Source organism: Mixophyes fleayi, chromosome 4, assembly GCF_038048845.1.
Source record: "Mixophyes fleayi isolate aMixFle1 chromosome 4, aMixFle1.hap1, whole genome shotgun sequence".
Classification (NCBI taxonomy): Eukaryota; Metazoa; Chordata; class Amphibia; order Anura; family Limnodynastidae; genus Mixophyes; species Mixophyes fleayi.
Genome location: NC_134405.1, coordinates 183,776,072 through 183,796,045, shown reverse-complemented (window position 1 = coordinate 183,796,045; position 19,974 = coordinate 183,776,072). Strand labels below are relative to the sequence as shown.

The 19,974-nt window shown below is 40.8% G+C and overlaps 1 protein-coding gene across 1 annotated transcript in view; it reads left to right on the top strand.

The window, feature by feature from the left end:
• The window catches only part of CPED1 (cadherin like and PC-esterase domain containing 1), a 270,907-nt gene that overhangs the window by 18,628 nt on the left and 232,305 nt on the right, over positions 1-19,974 (top strand). Inside the window, exon 2 of the mRNA XM_075208962.1 lies at positions 6,898-7,090. Within this exon, the coding sequence (XP_075065063.1) occupies positions 6,898-7,090 (193 nt within the window). The remainder of the gene's footprint in view (positions 1-6,897; positions 7,091-19,974) is intronic.

Here is a 19,974-nt window from a genome sequence, read left to right as displayed (position 1 = left end):
TCATGTTTTTTTTTTTTTTTTTTTAAAAGCAAAATCGTTTGCTCCCCACTCTATTTAGTCTTCGCCCTAGAGCTGGCAGGCTATTGATGTGTGAAAAATTTGACGTAGGGTTCCCCCTAATTTAATTGAACCAGCACTAGGCGAACCAGCCGGGGTGATAGGCACTATAACAGGGGGGGGGGGGGGAAACGCAGTTTGGGTCCCACGGCCATAATGACTAAACACCCACAGACTGTTCAGCGCTGGCCTGGATTCCCTAGGGATTGTGGTCTGCTGAAAAATGTAAGCGGGCCACCCCCCTAGGGACACCCAGGCCAGTGCCGATAGCATTAGGGCTCTTCCTACTACCCCTGGGCTGTGGGTAGTAGGGTAATAAATGGGGATTTTGTATGAGAAAAATATTTTTTACTTGTGGAACTACATGTCCCAGCCAGCCATATTGTCCTAAATAGTGTGGGCATGCTGCTACTTGTCTAACTACAAGCACCAGCATACCCATAGCACCCAGGGCATGTTTGCACTTGTAGTAGAACCACAAGTGCCAACATGCTCTTACACCCACGGCTGGCTGTGATCTGTAGTTCCACAAAGCAAAATGTTAAATAAAAGCACAACACCCTCATTCCAACCACAAATCTTTATTAAAAATAATAAAACCCTAAGAAGTACAGTAAACACCCTCATGTACACCATAGATTTTAATTTAAAAAAAAAAATAAAAAAAAATAAAAAATACTCGCCATGGACGAAATCCTCAGTTTTATGATGCTTTACTTACACACACTCATTTACGCAAAGTCCCAACAAATATTTTTACCTTCAAAGAAAGGTCCGGCTTGCCCACTGTCCCCCAAATATTTGTACCTTAGAAATGTCCATGCTTGGCCAGTGTTCAAATGTTTGTAAATTTCAAAAAATGTACCTCCTTGTAAAATCTTTAATTCTGCTGTACAGGGGGGGCCATTGTTGCTTGCAGTGCTGGGGCCCTTCTTCATTGCAGTGTGAGGGCCCATTCTCTTGTGCAGTGCTGGGGCCCTTCTTGATTGCAGTGTAGGGGCCCAATCTCCTTTGCAGTGCTGGGGCCATTCTTGATTGCATTAATTTACTTTTATTTTTTTATAGTAAAATGAGTGCCTTAACCACTCCTCATTTCAAACTCGCTAGGACCAATAATAGAGCGCGAGGGGGTGAATGCAAAAAAAATATTTTTTTTTTTAAACGCACGCTCGAACAGGAAAAAACGAGCGCGTTTTTGGTTTTTTTTCGAGCGCGAAATTTTAACGCATCTCGCTAACAATTGAATACCCCCCTAAGTAGCTTGATTTGACTAGAATGCATGAGTATCATGCACGGGTTAACTTGTCTAATATATAAAAGTAAAAGCCTAGCGGCGTGTGTTAGTTAGTGTGTGTGTGTGTGTGTGTGTGTGTGTGGAAAAAAATATTTTCTCAGAAAGGGCTCATCCAATTGACCTGAAATTTGGTATACTGACATTATTTGACAAAAAAATTAGAATAGTGAAGTCAGTTAACTTCCATCATCCCCCCTTCCCCCCCGTGGGAGGGGTAGTAAAGGCTAAATTTACGAGTTGAGGGCTCAAACTCATTTTCGTGAGGTAATTTTACCTCATGAACACACATGTGTAGCGGCGTGTGTTAGTGTGTGTGTGTGTGTAAAAAACTATTTTCTCAGAAAGGACTCATCCAATTGACCTGAAATTTGGTATACTGACATTATTTGACAAAAAAATTAGAATAGTGAAGTCAGTTAACTTCCATCATCTCCCCTTCCCCCTGTGGGAGGGGTAGTAAAGGCTAAATTTATGAGTTGAGGGCTCAAACTGATTTTCGTGAGGTAATTTTACCTCATGAACACACATGTGTACCGGCGTGTGTTAGTGTGTGTGTGTGTGTGTGTGTGGAAAAAACTATTTTCTCAGAAAGGGCTCATCCAATTGACTTGAAATTTGGTATACTGACATTATTTGACAAAAAATTTAGAATAGTGAAGTCAGTTAACTTCCATCATCCCCCCTTCCCACCTTGGGAGGGGTAGTAAAGGCTAAATTTACGAGTTGAGGGGTCAAACTAATTTTCGTGAGGTAATTTTACCTCATGAACACACATTAAAAAGGGCGCTTGCGTCGGGAAGTAACGCTCTTCCCCTGAGGAGGACTGGGCTAGGCCCAAATGCATGACAAGAACCTTTTTAAGACCTTAAGTAGCTTGATTTGACTGAATACATGAGTATCATGCACGGGTTAACTTGTATATATATATATATATATGGTGAGTTCGACTCTCGGCGAGACCACGACAGCAGCAGCAGCACGGATATTTTCTTGGGAACACTTATTTTGCCAAATCGGGTTTAAGCTGAATGCACAAGGCTGACAGTTGTGTATCCAGTCATGTAACCTGTTCCTGATGAGCTGCAGGATATCTACATCAACAAGCTGTGAAGTTTTGCTATCTGGTACGCATATATCTACATAAGTGTGTCCTGAGTGTTTTTCACATACACTATATGGAAATATTGCGAATATAGCCACCGTTATTTGAGAATAAGTTGTAACTTATATCTCTACATTGGGTGTTTGATTACAGCATTCATTTGCTGGTTTCTTCTCCACTGGTGTTCCCGGTCCTATTGTGGGTTTCGGTGTGATCCCAACATTTTACCAACATACTACACTATTGTGCGCCTCCTCCTCCATTTTTCTTCTATAGGTTGTTTCCATGCTACACCGCTTGGTTAAGGAAGATTGGCGGCCACCCGCACATGGGGAGTGTTTATTGAGATGAACATAGCCTTTTTTTGCTGGACTATTGGTGATTTGTTACAAAGCGCCACTTGTTGTATCTTGTTTTTTGTAATATATATATATATATATATATATATATATATATATATATATATATATATAGAGAGAGAGAGAGAGTGTTTCATCTTTGGTGCTTCAGATTATGTTATGTTCAATAATCTGAACAGCTTTATTTTCCTTCCTTTTATATATATAGAATAAAGGGAAGTAAAATAGTGATCATGTACTACTGTAGGTTAAAAAACAAACTATGGTCTGTTATTTTTAGGTAGCAATCATTGAAATGCCATGAACTTCCTGTGAGTGATTGATGTAGTTTCAGCACAGTTACAAACCTAAAAATAAATAACATTTTGTTCCCAAATATATAATAATATAAGAAATATATCAATTGTACTCATCTGTTTTGTCATTTTGTGTAGTATCATACATATATGCATTTACTGGCTCTACATCGTTTTTCTTGTCATCTGTTATCTCACCTCACACCTGCAACTTAGTTAAGCTCTACCTTTGCAAAGATAGACCAAGGGCAGTATTTATCAAGCACCATTTTTTTTTTAAAATAAAACACCCTCATTTTCTGAGATTTTTCCAAAGTTATTTAAAACAGCGATTTTATTAAAGGCAAAACCCAGTGTCAGACGCCGCCTCCGCACTGACTCTGGTGCGAGAGGTGGTCACCTGTCCTGCCGCCCGGCGCATCCCGTTGCTTAGCAATGGGACGTCTTCCCGAACTTCTGGGTTACCGCCTGTGCATGCGTGGTTCCCGACGTGTCTTGTTGCTAGGCAACGGAACGCCTTAGGACTTCCGCTCGGCGGTCAGCGTCCCTGACCGCCGCAACTCTGCCTCCTATCAGAAGAGATCAGGGGGTATTTAAGGAAGCCTCTGGCACCACTAGGGTGCCAGAGTATTGGTATCACCCAGAAGTGCACCCAGAAGGTTACAATTTATCATTAACTATTAACCAATTATTAGAATGCTTTAGTTTTATATAGCTTGTGATTATAGTGACCATTACATTGCTTTGAAAAAGTCTGCCGAGGACAGACAAAATGCGCCAGCAGGTTTATCATCTGCCATTCTGAAGCAGGTGTTAAAACTGCCCTGTCCTGTCTTTTGGATGGCGGTTTTGATGTCGGTATAGCTTTTTCAATCCACCATACATCGCCAGTCATTTTAAATGAAGTCTCAAACCACCCTATAGTAAATGCAGTGGTTTGGATCACTAAACCGCTGGTGATGGATGGCGGTTTCAAACCACCACCAAACTCGATTCTTAGTAAATCTAGCACCTAGTCTACATTTTATTGCCTCATGATGAAACAGTTTGAGATGTATTAACCAGCAATTTTGCAGACCGCCAGTAAACCGCCTACAAGCATGTTAAAAAAGGAATTGTTAAAAAACTCCCTTCCCTTCATCAATGGGCCATGCTTCTTAGCATCGGCTCCCATCCTCCATGGATGCCTGTCACAATGCTAAAGTAGCATTAAGCCTCCTCTGGTACCCCTGGCTGATGGGTTCCAGTGAGAAAAAAGCATACTCCACCTTTTGCCCCATCTATAATTATATAGTGTCTACCTTACTAGTAAATAGTATACAGTGTCCCATTTATTAATGAATAATGATAGAGTGCCCCCCTATAGAAATAAAAAAATATTGGCCTCTTTTTATTTTAATAATAATTGCCCCTTATTTTCTGTAGTGTAGGTAAATGTTTACATACCATCTTCTTTTCTTGTTTCAGTGTAATCCATTGGGGAAAAAAAGCAAAAAACCTCATTGAAACAAAACGGACTGCTCCGTTGTAGCTCCAACCACAAATGAGTAAATGTCTGGTAAACCTGAATACTTATTAGAAGGGCAGCCAATCAGAAGTGGTCTCATATATATTCCCTACACATAGATTATTAAAAATCATGAGATGGGTTGATGTACAAACCTTCCACAATTTTTACATGGCCCAACTGTTTTATTGCAGTAAGCATGGTTCAGTAGATGTTAACCTCAAGGTGACTTCCTATGTGGTAAGCATGTTTGGACTAGATAAACAGCACAATTTGTCGTGTTCATCTCACTTCAGGGGATGCCAGATTGCAGAATTTGTCTAGCCCAGACGTCAAAATGTCAATACGTCCATCTACAAACTCAATGAGGGATACTTTGAGTCCTGTTTTACCTTAAGATGATGCCTATGTGAGCTGATTGGCTACGTTATGTTCTGCTTCTTCCCAGGAGAAGGGTGGGGGAGAGTCATATTTACCACTCTGAGGGTGGCATCTAGACTCAGATATCCATCCTTACAATAGTGTCTGAACTTCCGGAGTATAGCCTTACAACACCACTGGTAATATTTATCACGGTCATAAAATAATGTAGGCAGGGGCAGAATAGCTGTTGCAGACATGCAGTGGCTGTGGTGCCCTAAGCTGAGGGACCCTGAGTACAAGACAGAAAGAAATACCTCATTTTAGGTGGCCAACCTTACTTAGGTGTTAAGTTACATACCATGTACCACTGCCACCCACAAAACCAGAGCTACTCTTCTTATTGCTATTCTGTTCGTGTGGATAAAGTATGAGTTGCACCATGTTATAAAAGCTATTTTTGCCTATACATGATTATGTTCACTTGCCATATGTTGAATAAGCACATGTGAGATACTTTCTAAATGGCAGTACATGACATGTCTTTATATTTCTACATTTGATGAGGTATGTTATAAAAGTGTTTTCTTTGAAGATTATCTTGACCCTTGCATTTTCATGTCGTTATTTGCCAGATTTGCCTTAACTGTGACTGTAAAGATTGTAGACAGATGACAGGAAGGTATGTGGTCTGCACTGCATACATTTATATAAAAGTACATAGTCTCTGTCAGCTGGCTGAAAATAGTTTACACATCTTACTGCTTTATAAAAAGCACTTTCAAGCCAACAAAAAGAGAACGCTACATTCTGTCTCTGGGAATGTCTAAATGTCAGGTTTAGCGATCTACAATGTCGTTTCTATAAACAAACCAGAGCCCTACAGGAGAGGCTGTGCCTTGTGCTGAAACACACTAGTTTTTCCCACACAGCTTTTTGTAAGAAAATAAGATTATTTGCTTTTGGTAATTATTTCTTTGCAAACACAATTTTGTAAATTAACTTTATTTTGCAACATCAAGAGAATAGTAGTTGTTCTTTCTTTTAATTTAAAGTCAAACTTCTCCTGCCTCTGAGAAAATAATTGAACATGTGCAATAGGGAATATAATATGTCCATGCCCATTAGGGAACATAAGACTGACATGCATAATAGACATACAGCCCAACATTCTTTATTTAATATCAGGGCAAAATGGACCACCTCACTGTCACTCAGACCATGACGCTGATCCAACCACCGACTAACACTCTTATCTCCTTGACAATGCTCATAATCCAATATACTGCTGGTGGGTATGTATAGCCAGTTCATTTATTTGTTTATTTAAACCTTATTACTAGTCCGTTATTGATCGAATTTGGCCAGTTTAAGGGCCTAGAACTTGTTATTGGTGCTATCAAGATTTTTGGACCTGTTCGAGTTGGATTTTACTGTCAAGGACAAAGCTCACAGTTACAACAAAAAACATCAAAATAAATGTTGCCTGTTTCAGCTCAGATAAATTTATAGTATTTGTTAACATTTTTTAATTCAACCAGTGAACATTACCATGTTCAAGTTCGAAGTTTGCATGAAACCTGTTCACCATGGTCAAATCTGTGGACTCCACAGCAGCTGCATCCTCTGCACCTATGGTAGATTTTATAACCTGACCTGACATGGGTATTGATTAAAAAAAATATGTGAGCCTTAACAATAGGGGATTTGAGAGGGACATATGAAGCAAGCAATATGATATGCACAGTACATGAACAGTATGGAGTGTGATGTGAGATGAATATACAAGTAGGAATGTAAAATGGACATTCATAGTATGATACGTGAGGTGGAGAAGTTCATTGTAAAATATAGATTTACTATGAATTATACTAAGTTTTGATTCTAGTTCATCTATACTAATATAAATCTTATTTTAATAGTATGAAGACAGAGCTAAGAAGAATCTAGCTTCCAGTGCTCAGGGAAGAGCCTTATTGCATATACATCCCTCACTTGCTAATAAGGAATCCATCCTGTACAAGCGAATCCTAACACACCACGGGTACACAGTCCTGCAGTTTGCAGATATCGACAGTGTGAAATCATTTGTAAAGCACCACCAACACTCTCCTGGTAAGTAAAAATGTGTAGAGTATTGTTCATTAAACTATTGTAAACTGAGAAGTTTTATCTGTGATGTGAATTAGAGTTAGCTTAGTGCATAGTGTAAATTAATTATTTTGTCCCGTTAATGATAATTAGTAATTATAGTAATTAAATTCACATAACATTTAAATGATGAACACACGCCCACATATGCCCCCTCTGCCACATGCTTTACACACACATGCCCCTTCTGCAACATGCTTTAAACACACATATCCCCTCTGCCACATGCTTCACACACATACCCCCCTGCCCACATATGCCCCCTCTGCCACATGCTTCACACACATACCCTCTCTGTTCACAAATGCCCCCTCTGCCGCATGCTTTACACACAAATGCCCCCTCTGCCACATGCTTTACACACACATGCCACCTCTGCCACATGCTTTACACACACATGCCACCTCTGCCACATGCTTTACACACACATGCCACCTCTGCCACATGCTTTATACACACATGCCACCTCTGCCACATGCTTTACACACAAATGCCCCCTCTGCCACATGCTTTACACACACATGACACCTCTGCCACATGCTTTACACACAAATGCCACCTCTGCCACATGCTTTACACACACATGCCACCTCTGCCACATGCTTTATACACACATGCCACCTCTGCCACATGCTTTACACACAAATGCCCCCTCTGCCACATGCTTTACACACACATGCCACCTCTGCCACATGCTTTACACACAAATGCCCCCTCTGCCACATGCCACCTCTGCCACATGCTTTATACACACATGCCACCTCTGCCACATGCTTTATACACACATGCCCCCTCTGCCACATGCTTTACACACACATGCCACCTCTGCCACATGCTTTACACACACATGCCACCTCTGCCACATGCTTTATACACACATGCCCCCTCTGCCACATGCTTTACACACACATACCCCCTCCCATCACTTTACTCCTTTTTCTTACCTTTTCCTCCATAAGTGACAGCACAAGAACATGATGATTTCCAGCAGCAGCTCCTGCACTGTGCACCATGTGACTGCAGCTGTCACATGACCTGCTGATGTCACAGGGTGAAAGGGATCTAGTCACTACCTTACAAGTGAGATGTGATGGAGACAGCCTTTGCAGTCTGTGCAGGGGCTGTCACATCGCGTAGTACTGACTGCAGGGGCATCATCCATTCACAGAATATTGTACTAAAAGCTGTAGTACAATATTCTATGAATGAATAATGCGGCTGCTGTGAGTACTACGCGATGTGACAGCCCCTGCACAGACTGCAAAGGCTGTCTCCATCGCATTACCACTGGACCACCAGGTGGCCCAAAATGCAATTTAACTGTCCAGCTCAGCCCGCCCCTGTCAGTGAGGTTGGCAGCGAATCAAAATGAATGAACTTCACTCTGATTCACTGCAGGATTGTTGTTCTATAACTGCAGAGCTTAGTTTCACAAGAGAGACTAAGGAGGACAGGTAATACTTTTTCAGCAAATATGTTAGAAGGGTTTCACGGCTAACGGCTATTGTCATAAGCTTGTAGAACAGGTGGTAGACGTCTTCACCTATAGCAGCCGTCTTTCCCGTAGAGCTTGTCACGCTCACAGGTACTCAGATGCCCCCAGGTCTTAACCTCAGCGTAGTACAAGCTTATGGATAATATCGTAGCGCAGACAAGAAGGTGATGGCCGGAGATAAGCGTAATCAGGAACAGGCTGAGGTCTCAGGGCATCAGCAGGCAACAAGGTGAAGTTCAGGCAAAGGCTGGCAGAAAAACAGTGTATCCAAGTCACAGGCAGAGGTCAGGGCCACTAGCAGTAAATCACGGTCCACGAAACAAGCCAGAAGTCATACACAGTAGGATCAATCCAGAAATTCTGTATTCATACAGAGTACAGGAACAGGTCAGCAGCCAGGAAACTGAATGCTATAACCGGCAGGGAGGAAAGTCCTCCCTGCCTTAAATACATAGAGCAGCCAATCACCAGCTAGGAGGACAGCATGATATAATTAGTCCCAGGACGCTGATAATTAACTTACCCCCCTCACAACGCACACGCTCAGCTAATCCTCCCGCTGAGATGGGGCGATCTGGCAGCTTAGTGTCCCGACCATTGCCCTAGCCGATGAAACGTTGGCCATTGACATGGAGGAGAAGCAGCCAGCAGCTTCTTACATGTGTTATGCTCCTCTATGTCAGTGTTATGCTGGGAATCTGGTGCCTGGCTATGATGTCACAGCCAAGCGTCACCCCCAGTCTAAGGAGCCGTGGATGCTGTCCCCATCTGCCAACATAAGAGACAGTATCACTTTCAAGTGATAATGTTTTTGTAAGAGTATGTCTTGCCATGGAGCTAGGCATGCTGGGAAGTTCCTGTTCTCTGTTCTGCATTCTTGTTATGTATGTTATATGAGTAAACACGTTATGTTTCAGAAATTGGCAGATATGGCTGAAGGTCTCTGCTGCATTAACCCTCTCATTCATATTTGATTAAAACATTACTGACAACTGGCTAGTATACTGCATCACTGGGCTATCTGAGAAGTCAAAAAAGGTACAAGGCAGTAGATAAAGCAGATACAATTTTCTATGAGGAAGGGGAAGATAAAGAGGATGCTTCTAAACTAATTTCAGGAGATATGTTTACCTGTAAAAAATATAATCATGGACTGAATACCACAGACCAAAAGCGTGATGAAAATGTCATATGTGCAGTGCCGGATCAAGGGAATGGAGGCCCCTGGGCTAAGGGGGCCTCCATTCCCCCGTGAGGCCCCCCCCCCCCGTGATCCGAGCTGCCCCCCCTCCCCCCCCCGGCACTTACCTCCTTCTCCGGCGTACGCTCTTTACTGAGGAGGTCTCATGAGAGTCCTTCCCCTGCAGTCCTTCCCCGGCGAGACTACAGCTCGCCGGGGAAGGACTGCAGTGAAAGTGCTCAGCAGCACTGATCGCGCCGGGGGCCCCTGGGCTGTAGCCCAGTTAGCCCTATGGTTAATCCGGCCCTGCATATGTGTCAACATTAAAGCTACTAGCAAAAAATGTGATTTTGGCGCCATCACCAATGAACTAATCAGAGACAGAATTGTTTGTGGTATTCATAATGATACTGTACGCACGCAGTTGTTAAGAGAAATTTTTTTTTACTTTAGAAACTGCCATTCACATCTGTATCCCCTCTCTTGGTCAACTGTCACTTTGTGTAAGTACCTGTATTTCTATGCCCATGGTTACTTTGTAACAATGTTGAGAGCTCTGGCATAACTGCAAAGATGATTCGCTTTGTCTGTAGTATTTTCTATGAATTGTGCATGTCTAAGCAAGTCAGGTGTTATTGTGACCCCTTCAAATAAATTCTGTCTCCTAGTGTGGCCCTCAGACCAAAAAAAGATTGTGCACCCCTGCTCTAAATGATTGTGTCAGGCAGTAACTGCTTTTCTTGAAGCCCATTGCAGATATGTGAGATGCCAGTGTGGCCATAGTCTCTATAATAATAATGTCATTATATTTTTTAACATTACAATATTTACTGTTACTTTTTTATGTTATTTTACACAGTTAATAACATAAACAATACATGATTGATGCCCTTTAAAAAGAAAGCTGTAGCAGAACTGTAACTATATATTCAAATATACAGTACAACAAATATACACTTAACACAGATTGTTCTAAGCAAATCTTTGTTTTATGTTTATGGACACCAACATACAATAGTTTTATGTAGGTCCCCTTGAACAGATAAAGTAAAATAATTCTTATTACTGTAAAATAAGTGACTGGACAAACTTATTGTTAAAGTTTAAATTATATATTTTTTTACAAATGTATAAAATTATAAAGTTTGATCCAGTGTACTTTAAAAATAAGCATTTTTATGTTTGCATCATTTTCTCGGGGGTCACAAATTTTTGAGCTGAAAAATATTTTCACTAGTTTGTTTTTTAAGTTATTTATTGTTGTCTGAAGCGAAGGTGGACTTTACATAACAAGAGAGGTAATAAAAACATAGAATCCACTGTAGTTTGTTTTATTCTAAATTCTGCTTGAGACATTTGTTATCTTTTCTCTCTTTCTTGTGAGAGTTCTATTTTGGAATCAGCTTGGATTGGACAGATGCCAGTTGTCTTAGTAAAGACTTATATGGAAAATATCACTAACATCCATGAACATTATTGTTCCAGGGCTCTAGGTTTATACTTATTAAAACTTCAATATTTGTTACATGAATGTGGGAAACATACTGCTTTTGTCAATCTTAAGAATGCTCTCGACACACAGTTTTTTTTGTAAGAAATGTTGTTTGAATGATGAAACCTGTCTCTTCAGTCACAAGCATATAGGCAAGCTGTATACATGGTTAATATAAACGCTGGGGGAAAAAATGATTTTGTATAGACTAATCCGTTTGATCGGGAACAGGCTTCTCATTGGAGCTATTTTTGGATCTGCACAATTGTAAAACCCTGGAAATAAATAAAACTGAGGGGGATATACAGATGAACGCACAAAGAAAATAAGCCATGTGCACAGCTATTTCATATATTCTGTTCTAGGTTATATAACTGATCTTAAAGCACCACTACCTCCTAAAATACAAGTATTTTATAAAATAGCTTCTAATGACATTCACAAATATGTTTATAGAAGTAACAGGAGCTTAATAACGCAGAGGAGACGTTATTATGATGGGGTCATGTTTCTATGCACAGCAGACTTCCTGAATTGAAAGTCTCATGAAGAGAACAGGCACTCATTGACATGGCTAATAAAATATATACCGTATTTCCCCATGTATATGACGCTCCACTGTATAAGACGCACCTATATAAATCATGTAAAAAATTGAGGATAAACATTATCCTCAATTTTTTCACAGAGTAATTGTGCAGCATATACAGAGGAGAGACAACGCTATAGTCAATTCTGCCTTACCCTGTCAGATAATTCCTCTGTCCGGTAAAGTCTTCTTTCTTCTGTCCGTCTGATCCTGATGCTGGAAAGCCGCTTAAGGTCCTCTTCGCGATGACCGGATGTCCTGAAAGGACCTTTGCAAGGTACTTTCAGGACCTTTCAGGACCTTAACAAGGTCCTGAAAGGTCATTGACAAGGTCCTGAAAGGACATCCGGTCATCGCGAAGAGGACCTTAAGCGGCTTTCCAGCATCAGGATCAGACGGACAGAAGAAAGAAGACTTTACCGGACAGAGGAATCATCTGACAGGCTAAGTGCTACTACCCCTGTATAAGACGCACCCAGTTTTTAGACCCAAAATTTTGGGGAAAAAGGTGCGTCTTATACATGGGGAAATACGGTAATAATGTGCCCTTAAAATTCCAAATACAATCCAAACATCAATGTATATATTTTGTATCAATGTATATATTTTGTATTACTCTTTTATATTTGATTTACATTTAAAGGTATTAGACATCTGCATAAAAGGAATAATTGTATGACAATATGATTCACCCTAACACTATATACAGAATAACGTATCAATTGGTCTGCTGCTTTAATATATCATATAATTATGCAATAGAGTCCAGGAACAGGCAAAGGTCATACACGGGTAATCAATCTCAGGTTAAACACCAAACACAGGAACAAATAGCAGGCAGCAGTACTGGAACAGTACGCTATAACCGGCAGTGAGGCTCAGTCCTCACTGCCTTAAATAGTACAGATGGCCAATCAGAACAGAGTCCAGCATGTGATCCCAGCAGCAGAATAATTAATATGCAGAGCCTGCAGCCAATGGTACACGGAGAGTGCCAGCAGTAGACTAAGACCTTAATCAGCCTTGATTGGCTGATAATACACAGGCTTGCATGGCTGGCCCAATCTGAATCTGTGCGCACGCGCCCCAGCTGTTGACAGCTGGCCGGGCGCGACGTCAGGAGCTCCCTAGCGTCCCGGCTGTTGCCCAGGCAACCGGGACGGAAATACTGGAAGTGACGCCCCGGTTGTCATAGCAACGGCCGGGACGCCCGCAGGAGGGCACAGAGAGTCGCGGCGCTGCCCACGGCCGCCGCGACTGCTAACAATGTGGCTCATTAAATTTTGTACTTGGATTTTATTACTACTTTAGTTCATGTGGATGGTAATCACTTCTCCAGCGCCATTATTTCTTCAAATATTTGCACCTTTAGGGTATCAATAGACCCTTGATCAGCAGCAGGGGAGTTAACCACTCAGATTATTATTAATAATGACATGAGAATTATTGTTTTTATTTGTATTATTATTGTTAAAATTATCTGATCACTATTGATATTTGAGTTTTGTATTAATTATATTCCAGCCTAATCCATGTGCTATTCATAACTTTTTTGTATATTTTTTTATATACAAGAGTTTGGACAAAAAATTGTTTAACCATTTGCCATTCCAATTAGCGCCGAACTTAACTCCTTGGTGGGTTATTGCTTGTCATTCCCCTAGGTGGCCAATCTTCTAAGTGCTTAGTGGGGAAGAGGAAATATGCATAAAGCGTATTATAAGTATCTAATTAATAAAAAAAATGTATCCCTGGGGACAGGTCCATGTTATCCAGTTAAGAAGTTATTAAAGATGATCATAGTAGATGAGCAACATAGCATGGGAGGTTGTGAAACAATGTCCATGCTGAAAACAGGTCAGCTGTTTGGTTTTCCTGGGCATAGTAGTGATTGCTACATGATAACGGAATCTCATTTAAAGTCAATCTTGCTCTAAAAGGGTCACAGTCTTTGTTTGTTGTAATGCATAAATAATGTAATCAATCACTTTAATACAGATTATAAACCATGATATCGCATTGCATCCTTGGTGTCAGCCATAGATTTTACAGCTATAGTACTTAATAAAGAACATTGTATTATTTAATAGGAGTGCTATTATGGAAAGTTCAACATGCTGATAATTTATCAATCTAAACTGATACTACATCAAACACTAACAGCGCATTGTGCAATGTGCTGACACTCCTAACCTTCTGACTGGCCGTTTGAGTTCCTATAAATTACAGCTAAATACATTATTTGCCTCAGACTTCTTGGGCTGAAGACTTGCCTGTCCTTGGTGTACAATTCATCTGTCAGATTTGATATGAATGATAAAAGTTTATAGCTTAATTTTAAATTCAGTAGGCTTGAGTGATTTCAGAAAGCATACAGGCCACCATTTTGGAAGCAAGTTTAAGAAAAACAAACCAAATGGATAAAATTCATTGATATATTTTTTTCTATAGACCACGTGGGGTCTATACAAAAGTAACCAATCAGAGTGGCTTTTTCATGATCTAGCCAATTAGGACAAAGCTGCTCAGATTGTTTATGTGCAGACAGGCTTCTAGCCTGGCATTTCAGTTACGGCTCCAAGTGGGTCAACTATTGCTCTGTCTATGAAGTTTTTGTTTTGTTAACTATTGAACAGAGAAGAAAATAAGAAGGAAGAAAGAAGATGGAAAGGAGGTTCCTACCTACTTAGGCGTGCAATAAAAAGGATAATAAGGAAAAGGTGAGTTTTTAATTTTAATTAAAGGAATTTTGACAAGGTACCTGTGTGTTTGTTTATTCCCAGCAGGCCCTGCATGCCAATGTAGTGCTACAAGCATTGGTATGCTCTGGCAGCCATTTGAATGTGCAGTTCTACAAGGGCCAACATACTCAGCCAATAAATGACTGCTAGGCTGTGCTGGGACTAGCAGTGCAGCACACTAAAATAGTAATTTAAAACATTTTTCACACATTACCCTATCAACCACTACCCCAGGATTTTTTAGAATCTTGTGATACATGCAACTCAAAATAACTTTTGTGTCCTGAACACAAACTAATTTTTGTGTCCTGAATTTTATGTGTATATTCAGGCTATAAAAGTAAGCTCATCTCTGAATGAGGCCCTTAGTTGTGCGATGTGTGGTGGTTGAAATAAATGTCGTGAAATGCAAACAGAGGATATTTTGTTCCAGGTGTAAAGCATATCTTGGTGCATTGGGGTGCTCCATATGAAATGAAGTTTATACACTAATCGAGTGCTTTTTGTTCACCAGTGCAAAAACAAGATTAGATTTAGTGGATGAGGTTAGGTTGAACAACTGTATGTTGTGGAGACTGTGTATTTATGAAGTTGTTCCTAATTCTGTAATTATTATTATCATAGCTAGTAAAGGGGAGTAAATTTAGCTTGGAGGTTGTGGTATTGGGCCAATATTTTCAGGTGGAAATTATTAGGGATGGGTTAGGTGGGAGGTGGTGTGGTATAAGCAGATCAACTGACGATATTAAATTGTTATACTTCAAACAAAGACAGTTCTGATGACCCTTTGATGTCATGAGTTGCTTAATACAAAAATGATCGTCACCTTATCAGCAGTTTTGGAGAAAACAGGAAAACTTGTAATTATATAAGAGGGTAATGGCAATGTGATTGTAGGCAGGTCTTTGTGGTGACTTCTTAATTTTACAGTCATCAGATTCAGATATGATCTTCTGGTGACCTCCAATACTTTTCAGTTTCCTTTTCTTTTTCGTGTCTAGAGAAAACAAAAGCCCTGTGTCTCATTTGGCTTAGCATAAATGAAACTGTTTCCTCCAGAAGACTTGGATTAAAATGTGCAAATCATAACCAGATGTTGTTTACCAAAGTTTCTCAAATTTCTCCTGGATGGAAAAGAAATGCCACTGTTCGATTCAAAGCACTTAAAATCAATTATGGTGGTAAGAATATCGTACAGCTTCCAATATCCCACTTTGTATTTTCTAATATAGTTTGGAAAAATATACCTTTTACATTAAAATTATCCTCTGGTATTCCCTTGCTGACTGAGTTTTACAGTGACCGTAGAAGGCGATGCTGTGTGGTGATATGTGTATGTAGTTGATGACCAATAAAGTAAAGGGCCAGAGTACAGAAAGCATAAAGGGTATAAAAACAGGGAGTTGTTTAAAGAGCACTGACACTCTTCTTATTGTGAGGCTGCTAACTATATTTTTACCAGAGGAGTGTCCACCACCCTCTAACCTCTTCCACTCTTTCTCTGTCCCCTGTTTCTATCTTTCTCCTCTTACACTCTTTTTCTCCCTTGTCTTCCTTCACCCCTATCTCTCATCTCCTCCCACTCTATCTCACCTCTTTCTTTACCTACCTTCCCTTTCCCTATCTGTCAACACCTCTACCCCATTTGTTTCTCTCTCTCTTTACCCCACCTTCCCTCACTAGACCCATACACTCTCTCACTTCCTCTTCTTCACTGATAATTTAATCAGCATTTGTATGTTCAGGAGGCACATCGCAGATCCAGATGGTTAGCCTACCTTCTCAGGGTGGGAGACTGCCACTATTCCGGGAGTCTCCTGGTCATTCTGGCACATTCCTGGAGAGTAAACAATTAGGCAACTATGTCCAGTGCTTCCTCAGGTTAAATAGTGAGATGTCCTGCACACAGAGAGTGTAAATGGCGTTATGTGCAGTATTTTGCATAAAATCTCTCTGCGCATGACCATACACAAGTGAACACAAGAAAATCCAATTCACTTGCAAGTGCAAAGGACCCCTAGGACAGCCTATGATTTCATGGGTGGAAGGGGGAGGGGAAAGTGCGTATGCACACAATGTACAGTAAGGGTGTACCAAGCTCGAGCGCATGCAGCAATGCGAGATTCAAGCTTAAAGGTACGTGTCTGTATGTCGTATCACTTGCAGCACCTAAAGGGCAGGTGCAGGGGCGCCAAGAGAGGGGGTGGGATGCAAATTACTGAGGCCCGGCCTGCCTGGGGACCCGGGCCCAGCAGTTTGGTATTTTTTATTTAATACAAAAAAAAAATCTACTAGAAGGTGGTACTCGTGCGCACCTGCAAATTGCAGGTGTGGGGAATTTTAAGAGGGAGGGAGCGAGCTGACAGCTGTCAGCAGCTCCCAGTCCCCATACAGTGTGTGAATTCACACACTGTCCCAGCAGCACGGAGAACAAACAGGAGGAATTTCTGCTCAGCTTAGGTAAGTGAGCTGGGCTGGGCTTGTGGGAGAGTGTTATGATGTGTCTGGTGGGGGGGTTAGGATGTGTCTGGGGGGGTTGTAATTTGGCTGTGGCGGTGGCATAATGTTTCGGTGTGGATGGCATGATATGGCTGGGGGGGTGGCGTGATGTGGCTGGGCTGGTGGTGTGTTAAATGTTATGTTTTATTATAATGTATGTCTTATATATTGCATGCTAAAAATTAAGAGATGGTCAATAACCCTTAAACATATATATCTGTGTGTGTGTTTAAGGGTTTTTGAGCTCCTCTTAATTTTTATATAATACATACATTATAATAAAACATAACTTTATACATATAGGAAAGTCCATGGGACACCTCGCAGCGGAAATTCCAACTGTAAATGCCAGCAATGTGTGCAGCGCAATGTCCGCGTGCCACATCGCCGGCAACTGAATCTCCCCCATATTGTTACTTTATGAATAAATTAGTTTTGAGTTGAAAATTTTATGCAATTTTCTTTCATCATTATTATTATTATTATTGTTATTATTATAGAATTTATGTATAAGGGTTTTTGAGCACCTCCTAATTTTTATTGTGTGATTATCTTTGTATGGGGTTGCAGAGGCAACCATTTCTCTTATACACTTACAATTGTGTTTCATTATCTGACCATTTCCAAACATATCTGTGATTATTTTTATCACACAAATTTTGCTTGTTCTATAATTATATTTTGCGTAATCTCTGTTGTGTACTGTGTTCACGAATTATTTTCCATATTTCATGTACATTTTCCAAACAGGTCCCAACATTCCAGGATCCAGACAAGAATCCAGTACCAGGCTGTGAAAGCTGCAATAACAGGTAGGTGACAGCAACATAATTTTAATACATAATGGGGTAAAATCAATTGCCAGTGATGTCGCGTGCGGACATCGCAACGCACACTTTGCCAGCAATTACGGTAGAAATTTCTGACAAAATCTTTGGCGCAAAGTGTCTCATGGACGTTCTGGAGACACTTTGCTGCTAATTGAATTCCCCACATAATGTCATGTGAATGTGAAAAGAGGCGCAGCCACAGCCCATGTTGGCCATGCCCCCATCACTATGTGGCGCACATCCCTTCTACCGTGTGTGGCGTGGGAACCAGAAAGTTTGTGGGCAGGTGTAAGTGTCGAGTGATAGTGATGAAGGTCGCGTATATGCATGCTAGAACATATTTTTATAATCAGCACCGCCACCAACTGTAAAAATGCATTTTATATACAGTAGACCTTAATAACATGCTAATGTGTTTTTTGAGGGAAGGAAATGACAAAAACACCTTTTTTTTTTAACTCGAACATTTTATTATACAAACACAAGTGACAACAAGCATAAAGGAAATAGTGGTAACAAAGAGACCAACCAGTGTCACAATAAGAGTGCTATTTGTAGTAAAACGTGTAAACGATAATACGAGGGAACTAAATAAAGCTATAGCACTGTAAGTTAAGGGGTAAAGAGGTGGAAGGGGAGGGGGTATTGGTCATCAGTTCTTACATGCCAGGGGAAGTATGGACCCCACAGGTGGGGAAGCTGCCAGAGCTATGTTGTGAAACGTGGAAAAACCGGTACGCCCATAATCACATGGGGGAGATGCTACTCAAAAGGAAGTGAACGGGGGGACTACAGATATAGCCAAGGAGCCCAGACTTGGTGGAACTTGTCTTACTTATCTCACAGGTAGGAAGTAATTTTTTTCATATTGGCAAAAAATCAGATATAGGACTTAAGAGAAGAGACATGGGGAGGTTCTGTACGCTTCCATGATTTAGCTATTAGACACCCGCTGGGACATGTGAAGCCAGTTATGCTGAATGGGAATTGAGGTCTGGTATAGGGTAACAAAAGAGGAAGGACCATGGATCCTTCCTAATAGGGCATTAGAGAAGGGAGGAGAGGACACCAGCAACCCTATCCCAGAAGGAAGTGATGACCGGGCATGACCTCCAGATATGAAATAGAGTTCCTCTAAACACCTTGTTTTTAATTTTTTGTTATTAATCACTATATTATTAACAGGTGATACTTATTGAACAAATTTTTGGGTGCATTCTTTTGGGACTTTATATTCCAAATAGATATTCGATGTATCCTACAGTGCCTTGACTGTCGGAGCAGAGCATATCTAGACCCGTATTCAACAAGAGAGGTTTCTTCAGATTTGCTCCTTGTTGAATACGGATGTGCATATGCCCGAATTACGTGCGTTTTTAAAAAAACACAGTTTATATTAGTTTTGCTTGCCTTAATGAATCAGGCCCCCGAATGTAAGAGCTGAATTGTTCTATTACGTGTGCGGAACAATCTCACTTGTCAGTTATCCTGTGGAAAAACTGGGGTCAAGAGTAAGTAATGGCCACATCTGTGTGCTCTATTTTTCTCCCTAGTGTGGCCTCCGTGGTAGGTGGAGTGTGATATCTTCATGCTGTGCTCTGGCCACCGCTTCTCTATCTGGATAGATTCCCTGTCTGTCCAGGAAAGCAACCATTATTTTGAGAGTCTCCTGCACTATCCGGGACAGTAAGCAAGAATGCTGCTAGCTGACCACAAATTCCCGTCCTACACCGACAAACTCTAACAAGGACAAAACCTTTTGGTGTAGGTTGAAATTCTGTGGCAGCACAAGCCTATGCCATGCTCTGGAAAATCCACTGCCTATAGAATTTACTCAAAGGCTTCAATGTAAATGGAATTTCCAAGATGTCTATTCTCCTCAATAAGAGAAGCTTAAATAATGTCCCTAGAAAGTGATTAAATATATCCTTACTCTTCACAGTGTTGCATTAAGGCTGTGTCTATACCACATCACATGATAACCACAAAATCATATCCTGTAAAGAGAGTGAAATGGTTGTA